At 37.4% G+C, this 13,025-nt stretch overlaps 1 protein-coding gene across 1 annotated transcript in view; it reads right to left on the bottom strand.

The window, feature by feature from the left end:
* Nucleotides 1–330: 330 nt before the first annotated feature.
* LOC118742255 (ryanodine receptor) overlaps nucleotides 331–13,025 on the bottom strand; it is a gene marked incomplete at its 3' end in the record, with an annotated part of 525,243 nt that continues 512,548 nt past the window's right edge. The window contains 1 exon segment of the mRNA XM_036474193.1: nucleotides 331–631. Coding sequence (XP_036330086.1) covers nucleotides 331–631 — 301 coding nt within the window.

Here is a 13,025-nt window from a genome sequence, read left to right as displayed (position 1 = left end):
ACTTCTTCAATAAATTACAATATAGAAAAAGGTCATCTGACTTCCAACTAAGTGAAAGATAACTGTCAAATGCAAAACTGAGAGTGAGTGCAAAACTGTAACATCTGCCTTAATTTACATTTTTGTCTGCTGGGTTTTTTATTGTTGTTGTATTGACTTAAAATCATTATGAGAGAGGGAGTAGGGATGTACCAACAAGAATATACAACAAAAGGATGAAAGTCGTTAGAACTTGGAAATATAGCGGTGGCTCAAACAAAAAGTGTTAAACCATGTTACAGTTTTGCTCGTCACTGTACATATACAATTTGGGTACACAAAATAACATACCTTCTGCTTTCGTATTGCGTTCGAATGCATCCAAATCTAGTACACTACAAGAATTCATAAGTCCAGCAATGGATGTGAAGAAGCCCACATCTTTTTTCTCCTTTAAGTGATTGAGCATTCCCATTTGAATATCTATGTTGCCACCGCGTAGTATTGCTATGCCCAAATTTAAAGTTGTCATGACCATTTCTGAGGGCACACCTTTTGATGCGGATATATGAAGAAGCACCATTTCCGCTACGCCTCGGTTTGAAAGCCGCGCTTGGTGGAATAAAAGTTTTTGTTTCTCCATTTCTTGCTCCTGAAATCCATGAAAGTAAAATTTCGAGCGTGAATGACTTTCAATTTTTCTATTCTACATACTATTTCTTATAACATGTGACTTCGCTCTAGAAATAAAGAATTTTATTGTGAGTACATGCATAGGAATGTACATGTTATGGGCTTACAATAGGTAATAGATATTTTTTTTTTGAGAAATACATAGATGTACGTACCACGGACGGTAATCATTATGAGGTTTTACCAGTTTAAAGCACAATGAACGACGACGCACCCACCAGAATTATGGGCAGCTACTCCAGCTCACCTGACCTAACAATAGTCAGTGCTGGTCTGATAAACAGCATATCATGGCGACCTATGCTGACTTTAGCATCAGACCATCTGCCACTAGTCATCTCGATTGATAAACCAGCCGACTTTGCTTTCGCGGATCACCGGACCTATGTCAACTTTACTAAAGCTGATTGGAAAGGCCTCGCGGATGCGCCTTCACTGCACTACCCACACCAACCGACGTTCAGGTAGGTGAGCGTAAATTCCGAAGAGTTGTCACTGTTTCTGCAGCCCCGCTTCGTCTCATCGGGATGTATCTCGAACCCCCGTCCGAATTTTCCTGCTGAAGCGGCTAGCCTAGCCGATGAGCGCGACAACCTTCGTCAGGCCGATCCCAGAAATCCCCGTATCAGAGATCTCAACTCGGAGATTCGGCAACTTGTGAATGTACATAAGCGGAAGAAATGGGAAGAGCATCTGAAGACCTGCAACTTCGCCTCTGGTGTGAGTAAGCTTGGGTCAACCATGAGGTCATTGTCCAACCCGACGAAGCGTGACGACAGAGTTGAAATGGACTTTGGTGACCACGCTTCGTCGGACCCGAAGCGATGCGCGGGCGATTTTAGCCGGAAGTTCATATTGCATCCTACGGTGAATAAAAAGCCAAATGTCAAGTGACCAGAAGGCTGCACAAACTGCCAAAACTTAGTGCGCCTCTTGTTTTCATCAGCGTTCTTCGTTACTTCTAATTAGATAAGTTAAGCTTTTATCTACAGCTGTAGAGCATACTAGCACTAAGAATAAACTCAATGTAAGAAGCAATGTCAGAATAAAGGCAACTCTCTACAAGAACGTACGGAGCCTTTTAATACATGGCGATCCTGCTAGGAGCTTCCAAGTGTTGAAAATCAAGAATTTTTAAATTAAATATTTTGCTAAATATTAAAAGTGAAATGGTCATCCACTTTACGGTCAATGGTGGATTTATTGGGAGTCAATTACGAAAAAAATAATGGCAAGAGCTCAAACTTTCCATGTGTGATATACTGGTGGCCAACTATTGAGCTCTGGAACATTCTTTGTAATCAGCGCTCGTAGCTGACCAGCACTGCGATTTTCTTGGCGTAGCGGTTCTTTAATGATCGTTTTATCAGCTTTCCAACTAGAACAAAGAGCAAGAAAGAACAAGAAATTTTTGGCGCAATATCAGCTACAGTAACACTATGGAAAACTTTAAACATCTACCTGTATCAGCGCATATTTGCACAAAAACATCGGGTTGCCAGAGGATTTGCAAGTGAAGCAGAAAAAAAATGTACAAATAAGCAAAGCAAATGGATTAGGCGGCAGGCCACGTGATGGATTGAAAGCAGTTCTAAAAAAACGCATCAGAAGGTTCGGTGATGATTTTATTTTTTTATTTCTTTTTAATCGTTTGAAAACGCACAATGTATATACATACATCATATGTACATAAGTAATATATGCATATTATGTATACGTCATTGCTGTACCTATTTCATTGTAAGTTCTTTTCATTACTGTTAAGCATTTATTTTAGTTTAAGAGCTAGTTATTAAGTTTATTTCTTCTGGTGTACAATTTTCTCACCGAGTGGTGTATGTATACACGGAGAGACAGAGCTTAAACTTGTCGAGCTAGCGGCACTCGCGTACACTGTTTGTAGGTGTGCACAATTTTCGAAGTTCTTTTGTTAGTGAGTTGATGGAGCCTGATGTAGAGGCAAAAATTAACCAACTTAGAAAAATTTTCGAGAAATCTCGCAAATGTTTAAATAAAAAGATACACATAAAAAGTGAAACCGGTCATAAACATGTTCAAATAATAATTGAAAGTGCCAACCAAATTCGCGGAATTTTAAACGCAAATTATGATCACAGTCTTGAAAGCCAAAAGAGGCAGGCAGAACAAATCTATTCAGAGGTACGAGACAATATACTTAAAACATTTGCAAAACAACATATTAACATAAAATACCATTTGAACTCAGCACGTCCATTTTATACACAATAGTAGAGGAATCAAGTGATTCCGAAGAAGATAGTGTAGTGGGAGAAACGCAAAGTACCAGCAAAATGCCACAAACCGTTATTGAATTTCTAAATACGGCATCGAGGTGATACCCGAATTCCATGGTAGGCAGGAAAATTTGCAAGGCTTCTTGGATACGCTAAGGTTAAGTTAGAATTGCCTCCTCAGATGACAGAAAAATATTCCACTAAGGTGGCAGTCCAAGCAATGTCTAAGAACGCGAGCAATAATGCAGTAAAGTTGATTATGAAATCCGGTCAATTTACTAACACGAACGAGGCTGTTACAAAGTTTGTGAACAGTTGCAACAAAACAAATGACGGTTCAGTTTAATTTCTTAGCGGACGTAAATCAAATGCTCAATTTACTAACAGTAACTTCAATGGCAATCGTAGTCGTGGGTTTACGAGAGGCCGTACCCTGCAGTGAAATCCCAAACTAGTCAGGAAAAATACTAGTTTACAACTAGAATTTCATGACAGAAACCGATCTAGTTCGAAAATGACCAGACTTGTACCAAGTACAAAACGATTTATTCATGCCCTGTTTTATTTGACTTCGACAGTTTAATACAATAAAGTACACAAAATATTATAACTTTTATTTGGCTATATTGTAAACCGTTAAAGCGAGTACGTACTCGCAATTATACCATACCTGTTAAATAATAATTAATAGTCATAATGATTATTAATTAAAGCATGTTTATGTTTGGATAACCGTTTAATGATTAAATACGGATATAATTAATTACTTAAAAAATTCTTACTTAAAAAAGTAATTAATTACTTAAAAAAATGTTAATTAATTAATTAATTTTAATTACATCATTGTTTCGTTACTTTTGATCATTTTCAATTATTTTTGAGTTGTTTTAATTACACGATTATAATTATTTGATTAATTTTTATTATTAATCATCAAGGCAAACTATAGACAAAAATTAAGAATATTTAATACAAATTTAACACTATTTATTGGCAAATCTAAGGCTGCTAAATAAAAATGTGTAATAAATTAAAGTGTACTTAAAAGTTTTTTATTTTATATTCATGAATTCATTTTATTTTTTTGACTCCCAAAGTAGTTGTTTTCGTCCATAATTTCACTAGTATTTTTCTGTCTATTTTGTACTAGTATGAGACTGGTATATTTCTGACCGATATCTGACAATTGCCATCTCGTAGGACATCCCCATGTTAAAAATACCAGTTGATTGCATGAAAAAAAGTTAGTTGGCTGACTAGTTGGGCATGCGGTTCATACTAGTTGTGAAGTAGTTTACAACTAGTACATTTGACTACAGGGTAGTTACTACAGAGGAGTAATGACAATCGGTCTCGAAATCGAAACAGTAGCTCCGCACCAAGACCTATACGCTACGTAAACGATGTAGAGCATTCGGAAAACACGGACAGTCCCTTGAATATTTAAAACTAAAAACATACTAATCATATTTTCCACTTAGTTAGTTATATTTCGATTTTCACAACTTTGGGTACCCGGAAAACAACTTTTTAGTTGACACTGGTGCGGATATCTCGCTCATAAAGCACAACTGCATTAACAAAAACCTACAAATAAGTACGAACATTAGAACTGGTATAGGTCAAGGATCCTTAACCACTATTTGATATGTTAATACTGATTTAAAAGTTGAAATATATTAATTAATAACGACTTTCATGTAGTAGAAGATAGGTTCCCTATTCCAAGCAATGGAATTGTGGGACTAGACTTTTTGAAAAAAATTTAACTGCAAATTGGAATACGGGCTTCAGCTAGATTGGTTAGTTTTACAACCACAAAATTTTCCAGAGGATATCGCAATCCCAATGCACAACGCACCGTCTCCCAATTCGTTATCACTCCCAGCACGATCCGAGGTAGTAAGACACACTAAAGTTGATTTTCATGAAGAGAATGCGTTCATACCGAACCAACAACTTCAAAGCGGAATATACGTAGCTAGTACAATAGTTTCAAGATCGTATCCAATAGTCCGTATTATAACGAGAATGTTTTTATAGAAAAGTTCCATATCTACATAGAAAAACTATCAGATTATGAAGTTATTGAAAGTGGACTAAGTACAAGTAGAGACGCGAATGTAATGGATAAACTATCTCAGCGCTTTCCAGCGATTGTAAAGCAAAAACTAATTAACTTATGTACTCATTTTACTGACGTTTTCGGACTAGAGAATGAAAAACTAAGTGGGAATAATTTTTATCGACAAAAGCTGAGGCTTAAAGACACTATACCGATTTACGTCAAAAACTACAGAATATCTTACTCTCAGAAATCGGATGTTCAAAAACAAGTCGATAAATTGTTAGAAGACGATATAGTGGAACCATCCATATCTGAGTACAATAGCCCAATTTTGCTAGTTCCTAAAAAGACATTACCTGGGAAAACAGAGAAACCATGGCGTTTAGTAGTGGACTATAGGCAGATAAATAAGGAACTTCTTGCAGATAAATTTCCGTTGCCACGCATAGATGACATTTTAGATCAACTAGCTAGAGCCAAGTATTTTTCTTGCTTGGATCTAATGACAGGGTTTCACCAAATTGAGCTTGATGAAAATAGTAGAGATATAACCTCATTTTCCACCGAAAAAGGCTCATTCCGGTTTAAGCGGCTTCGGTTTGGGATTTAAGTCGCTCCAAATTCAATTCAGCGCATGATGACGTTAGCTTTCGCGGGCTTAACACCTGCACAAGCTTTCCTATACATGGAAGATTTAGTGGTTCTAGGTTGTTCAGAAAAGCACATGCTGAATAATTTAAAAAATGTTTTTGAAATATGCAGAAAATACAACTGGAAACTACATCCGGAAAAGTGCACGTTTTTTAGTCACGAGGTAACGTATGTGGGTCACAAATGTACAGATAGAGGAATTTCGCCCGACAACAGCAAGTTTGATATTATTAAAAACTACCCGAAACCCACAAATAGTGAAGAGGCGAAACGCTTTGTATCCTTTGTTAATTACTATAGGCGCTTTATTCGCAGCTTTGCAGAGTATGCGCGGCATCTAACTAAGCTAGGCAGGAAAGGTGTAGTATTTACATGAGTTGCGTTTGTTTACTCATTTCCAGTAAAATCCAGTAAAAGTTTTTAGGAATTTTCATGTTTTGGCGTTTTCGTACGCAAAAACTTGCAAAGTAGGGGAAATTGAGAGAGCGAAAAATGACAGTTGAAGTTGCAAGTTTTTACTGGATATTACTGGATAAATTTTTACTTGTAAGAATTTGCCAGTACGAAAAACAGCTGATCGCATGTTGCTGGATGAAATTTTAACTCATAAGGAAACTGTTTGTGGGTTTTTATTGTGGAAATTCACAAAATAAACATATTTAAATATAAAATATATTGTTTTATTAGGAATATGCTGCGAATAAACAACCAATTTATCAGCTGTTTATGAAACTTGCAAATTATTACTAGAATAGCGTTCGCGTACTTTTTTGTAAATTTTTTCTATGAGAGCGAATTCTTAGAAATAAAGTTACTGGAGAGTTGCTGGCAAGTTACTGGATAATTTGTAAACAAACACAACTATGGACAAACGACTGCGAAAAGGCCTTCAACTATTTGAAATCTTCACTGATAGATCCACCGCTCTTGAAGTATCCTGAGTTTGAAAAAGCGTTCGTATTAACGACCGACGCCAGTAAGTTTGCCTGTGGTGCTGTTTTAAGTTAAACGTACGGAGTCGACCAATTACCTATAGCTTTTGCGTCAAGAGCTTTCACAAAAGGTGAGAGTAATAAAAGTACGATAGAACAAGAAGTCGCAGCTATACACTGGGCAATTACGCATTTTAGACCGTATCTTTACGGACGAAAATTTTTAGTTAAAAGTGATCACAGACCACTCACGTATTTGTTTACGATGAAAAACCCGTCATCGAAATTAACCAGAATGAGATTAGACCCAGAGGAATATGATTTCACAATAGAATATATCAAGGCATCGATTTAAGAGATATAATTCAAATAGCTGAAGCTAAAACCAATATCTTTAAAGTCACAACCCGATCACAAACGAAACAAATACAAAATAATGCAATAAAACCAGATAACAAAAGCACAAACATTGCAGTATGTTTTCCTAAAGTCAATGAGGCAATCACTAGAAGTTAGGAAAATGGTTTGCTTAAAGTTTTATGCTAATAAATGTGTAATTAGACATAGAAGGACAATTTTAGGCAGCATCGGTGCAAACGAATATGCTACTAATGGAGATATAAATTTAGATTTATTTTTTCCAAGGCTGGAGAAAGAAGCCAGTAGCTTGAAAATTAGGAAAATTAGAATTTCTCCTAACGAAGACATATTTGATAAAATCCGGATTAACAATTTTAAAGAAATAGGGGAAAAATTATTGAAGGTTTTAATGAAAGCGCTATCACCAAAAATACGGACAATTACAAATAAAAAGGAAAAGATGAACATTATAAAAAGATACCATGATGACCCTGCTTTTGGTGGCCACCCAGGGATCACTAGGTTACTACAAAAAATCAGACTTTACCATTTTTGGAAAGGTATGACAAAAAATATAACGAAATACGAAAAACAGTGTACCGATTGTCAGAAAAATAAGACATTTATTAATACCAAACAACCATTAATTAAAACCGAAACTCCCGTAAGTTCATTCAATACAATAATAGTTGACACCATCGGACCTCTACCAAGCAACGAACACGTTTTAACTATAATATGTGACTTAACAAAATACTTAATTTCAGTGCCAATGCCTGACAAAACCGCAAAAACAGTAGCTAAAAATATACTGGAAAGATGTGTCAGATATGGGTACTGCATACAAAAATCGGGTGTTAGAAGAGCTAAGCAAAATTTTAAATATAACTAAAAACTGTTCTACGGCATATAATCATCAAACTGTTGGTACAGTTGAAAGAAGCCATAGAACGTTTAACGAATATATTAGATCATATATTGCCTCAAATGAACATGACTGGGACACTTGGCTGAGTTACTTTACGTATTGCTACAACACTGCACCGTCAACTACTCATAGCTATTGCCCTTTTGAATTAGTTTTTTGGAAAAATTCCAAATATACCGGAACTTCTCATAACAAATAACATCGAACCACTGTATAACATAGAATCCTATGCAAAAAAAGTAAAATTCCGGGTTCAACTATGTAGCTCAGATAAGAGCGAGGAAACTAATCGAAAAGTTTAAGGGTATACAAAAGAGCAAATACGATGAGAATACGAATGAAATACAAATATCAGTCGGTAGTAAAGTATTAATAAGAAACAACTCAGAGCATTAGTTGGATAACGTATACGTAGGCCCTTACACTGTAAAAAGCCTAGATAACTGTAACAATTGTATTGTATTAGACAAAAGTAACAATGAAATGAAAGTTCACAAAGGTAGATTGAAAATGTTAGAAAAGTAAAAAAAACTAAATAATAAACTAAAGGGAAGGAAAACAAGGAGATAATATTTAAAACATGAATTAAATATATAGAGATAAAATACGTAAGGTTTACTGAAGTGTTATGTTAAGCTCAAAACGGTTGTAAGAACAATCACTCTTACACTTTTACAAAGGTACGTATGTTCATACTGGCTGAGCTCTAGCATCATCTAAGAATAATCCATCTACATGATCATTCTTTTATATGAGGAAGGCGTAGTGTATAATTGTAATAGAGTCATCTTCGTTACTTCTAATTAGATAAGTTAAGATTTCATCTAAAGCTGTAGACTATGAGCATACTTCTTCTTCTTCTTTTTTGGCGCTGTAACCGCCAGAGCGATTTTGGCCGAGTTTAGCAAAGCACGCTAGTCATTTTTCTTCTGTGCCAACTGACGCCAATTGGAAACGCCAAGTGAAGCCAAGTCCTTCTCCACCTGATCTTTCCATCGCAGTGGGGGCTCCCTCTTCCTCTGCTACCAGCGGGTTCCGAGTTGAATACTTTCAGAGCTGGAGCGTTGGTATCCATTCGAACGACATGGCCAAGCCAGCGGGGTCGCTGTATTTTAATTCGCTGCATTATGTCCATGTCGTTGTATAGCTCATACAGCTCATCGTTCCATCGCCTGTGGTACTCGCCGTCGCCAACGCGTAAAGGCCCGTAAATCTTCGGCAAAATCTTTCTCTCGAACACTCCAAGAGCCGCCTCATCGGATGATGAGTGACTTATAGAGCGTGGTTTTCGTACGTACGAGAGGACTTTACTCCTGAATTGCCTACTCAGTCCAAAGTAGCACTTGTTGGCAAGAGTGATTCTGCGTTGGATTTCAATGCTGACATTATTATCGGTGTTAATGCTGGTTCCCAAGTAAACGAAATTCTCTACTTTCTCGAGCATACTAGCAGTAAGAATAAACTCAATGTAAGAAGCAATGTCAGAATAAAGGCGACTCTCAACAAGAACGTACGGAGCCTTTTAATACAGAGGTAAGCGTAGCTATCTGGAAGGCGAAAGCCTCCAAGGCCATTGGACCCGGCGGAATTTGCATGTTGATGCTGGAAGATTTGGGTCCTGTGGGAGTAGCGTACCTAACGGAGGTCCTCAATCTGTCAATGGCCACTCTCGTCATTCCAGAGACCTGGAAGATTGGGAGAGTGGTCCTACAGCTCAAACCGGGGAAACCAGCCAACAAATGAGAGTCTTATCCTTTCCCCGGTAGCGAAGACACTAGAGCCTTGCTACTCCCATATTTTACGAACCACCTGACCCCTACGAAGAGTCAGCATGGATTGCGTAAAGTGCACAGCCCAACAACAGCACTTAACGCCATAAATACCCAGATAACTCGTGGCCTTAACCGAAATCGCCCCTGTGAGAGAAACATTCTAGTAGCGCTGGACCTGCCTAAGGCGTTCGACACTGTCAGCCATTCAACGCTACTAGAAGACATAGAGGCCTCCTCCCTCCCACAGGGATTCAAACGGTGGTCGGCGAATTATTTGAGTGGTCGTCACTCGCCAGTAACTTTTAGAGATACATCGAGCAAACTTAGGAAAATAAAATAGAGGATTCCAAAGGGTGGTGTCCTTTCCCCATTACTGTTTAACTTTTATATTTGAAAGCTCCCTCAACCAACAGAGGGAGTCTCAATAGTCTTTTATGCTAACGATTGTTCGATCACGGCGTCTGGGAATGAAATTGATGACTTGAAAGTAAATGGTTACCTCGCCGAGCATTCTCGCTTCTTCACCGCGCGGAGCTTAACCCTCTCCCCTACAAAATCCTTAGCCACACTTTTTACCATCTGGATGAAGGAGGTCAGACTACAACTGGGAATTCACATCGATGTCGAACCAATTCAGACGATGAACAACCCGAAGATACTCGGAGTAACCTTCGACTGTCTGCTCTCCTTCTCGGCGCATGTAACCGCAATTGTCAACAGAGTACAAAGCTCTTCAAGTCGCTAGCCGGCAGCACCTGAAGCAAAGACAAAGAAACGTTGCTGGCAACGTACAAGGCAATTGGCCGGCTGGTTCTGAACTATGCAGCGCCCGTGTGGTCACCGGGGACTAGTAGGATGCAGTTAATGAAGCTGCAGACTTGCCAAAACACGGTACTCAGGACAGCGACAGGATGCCTTCTGATCTCGCCGAAACTCCACCTGCACGAAAAGGCCCACATGCTCCCCGTTAAGGAGCATAACACAATGCTCTGCAAGCAGGTTCTAGTTGGGAGCCACAGATTTGGTCACCCAAACAGACAACTCTTTGCAGAAGAGCCTTTACCCGGGCACGTCAGGAGGCATCCCTATCAACTGACGGACGAAGTCCAGAGGTTCATCAAAAATCCTCTGGACCCGACAGCTTATCGACCTGCCTTGAACGGCATTCACAGAGCGGCAGTCTCGAGTTATGTAGACTCCCGGCCTGTGAATGCCGTTATGGGCACACAACCACCAGACGTGGACTAGACAGAACTTCGTCTGCCTCGGGAGACTCGGACCACAATAGGCAAACTGCGCTCTGGGTACGGCAGCAGGTTGAACTCATACCTGAGAAGATTAAACGAGGATGTTCTAAACGAATGCTCGGCATGCGGAGAGTCGCCCCATGACTCACAGCATCTCTTCGCATGCCCACTGAATCCCAACCTACCAACACCCCTGTACCTACATAGACCCTATATACATACATCACTTTTCGATAGATCTGATAGTTTCTGACAAATTAATTAATTCTTACTGATTTTTTTTTTGATGAAAATATGAAAAAACACTTTAACAGAAGAAAAATTTAAAAAATAACAGATTCTGTGTCAAATTTTTGCCTTTGTGCTAAAGCCTTTCTTTTACAAAACAATAAAAAACTCAAATTTAAATAGGAGAAAAATTAAAAAACTAACAGGTTCTGTGTCAAATTCTTGCAGTTGCGCTAAAGCCTGTTCTTTCACAAACAAATCAAGTTACTCATCTAGCAAATCGATCGATAAATAAAGAAGTAATGAGTGGTCAAATGAAAATGCACAAAAATTTGTTTTATGAAATATGAGCATAAAAGGGTGCTACTTAGGTGTACATGGCAAAAAAATCTTTGCGAATTTTCATTTGACCGCTCATTATTTCCTTATTTGTCCATCGATTTGCTTCATTAGTAACTCGATTTGTTTGTAAAAGAACAAGCTTTAGCACAACTGAAAGAATTTGACACAGAACCTGTTAGTTTTTTAATTTTTCGCCTATTCAAATTTGATTTTTATTTTTTTGTTTTTTTGTTATTTTACGGCCTTATAACAATTATATTCAAAAAATTTTTTGAGTTGAGACCATAAAATAACAAAAAAACAAATAACTTAAGGACGAGCGCACCTAAAAGTTAAACATTCTACTGATAGAAATATCAACAAAAACCAACAAAACCAACATCCACATGATCAAGTGAATTGCAGCGGAATAGCTGCGCTTGATTTTTGTTGGCTTAACAAGTGCAATAGTGGAAATAAGCAACAAGAATTAACAAAGCTAACTTAGCACAGTGCGTAGGCAACTGGCTGAGTCAGTGGGATCGTCGGTTCGAATCCTACTGAAAGAAGTCTGATGAGGAAATGTGGTGATTTCCCAAATAGCTATCACTTCTACCATTTTTTCAAATTATTGTTGCTTTTCCACAATAAGTTTTCATTAAAAAACGGCCTCAAGCTCAATAAAAATTCGTGAAAATTTTTATTTTTTTCATTAAAAAAAATGGAATGATTAATTAATTTGTCAGAAACTATCAGTCCTATCGAAAGTGATTAATAGCAAGTTTATGGAAAATTTTGTTAGCTTTCATTTGTCGTATACCATTTTCAGTTTGTTAAATTGGTTCATGAGATATAAGTGACTAAGTGGAACCACCTTTTGTTTTAAGCTGAATAACGGTAAATTAAAAATATCTCGAAAACGTATCCATAGAATAACATATTAACTTGATTTTTGAAATCAGCAGGAGATTCTTCATACAAATTGGATAATGGCATCTGGAGAACAAAAACCGAATTAATATTTGTGATTCAGTGTTATTTATAAAATTTAAAAATCCATACAGATGGAACTAACTGAAATTTTGACGTAAACATTTTGAAGTTTACTACTTTTATTAATATTTAATAAATTAGGGTGTCGCTACCTCTGAAAAGGATACGTCGGAAATCACGCTGGTATAGGTTTTCAGTTTTTTGAATTATCAATATTCTAAAGAGAAAAATAAAACTCTATAATAATTATTATCTGCGGCTGTGTGCCAATCGGTAACTTTTTTCTCCGTGGCAAGGGGGAGTGGAAAAATTTAATATGGTGTACAAATAAATTGAATTTTGCTGTGCCAATGCAAGTAAAATCTTGACATCTTTAAAACCAAACAAACGCTAGTGTGAAAGCTCCATTTTTGTGTGTTGCTGAAATTACTAAAATTTATTTTTATTTTATGTTTTGCAAGTATCGTACGCTTTTTTGTGCGTTTTTTAACTTCCATTTTGATTTCCACTCTTTATTACCGCCAAACAATATTATGTGTATACATATTTGGAAGCTGTCAAAATCTTACCTAGCCCCATGAGCTAGGTAAAATTCTAA

This window comes from Rhagoletis pomonella, unplaced genomic scaffold (genome assembly GCF_013731165.1).
Source record: "Rhagoletis pomonella isolate Grant_MI unplaced genomic scaffold, Rhpom_1.0 Rhpom_scaffold_00007, whole genome shotgun sequence".
Lineage (NCBI taxonomy): Eukaryota > Metazoa > Arthropoda > Insecta > Diptera > Tephritidae > Rhagoletis > Rhagoletis pomonella.
The sequence above is the reverse complement of the archived record's forward strand: the minus strand, read 5'-3'. Positions and strand labels throughout refer to the sequence as shown.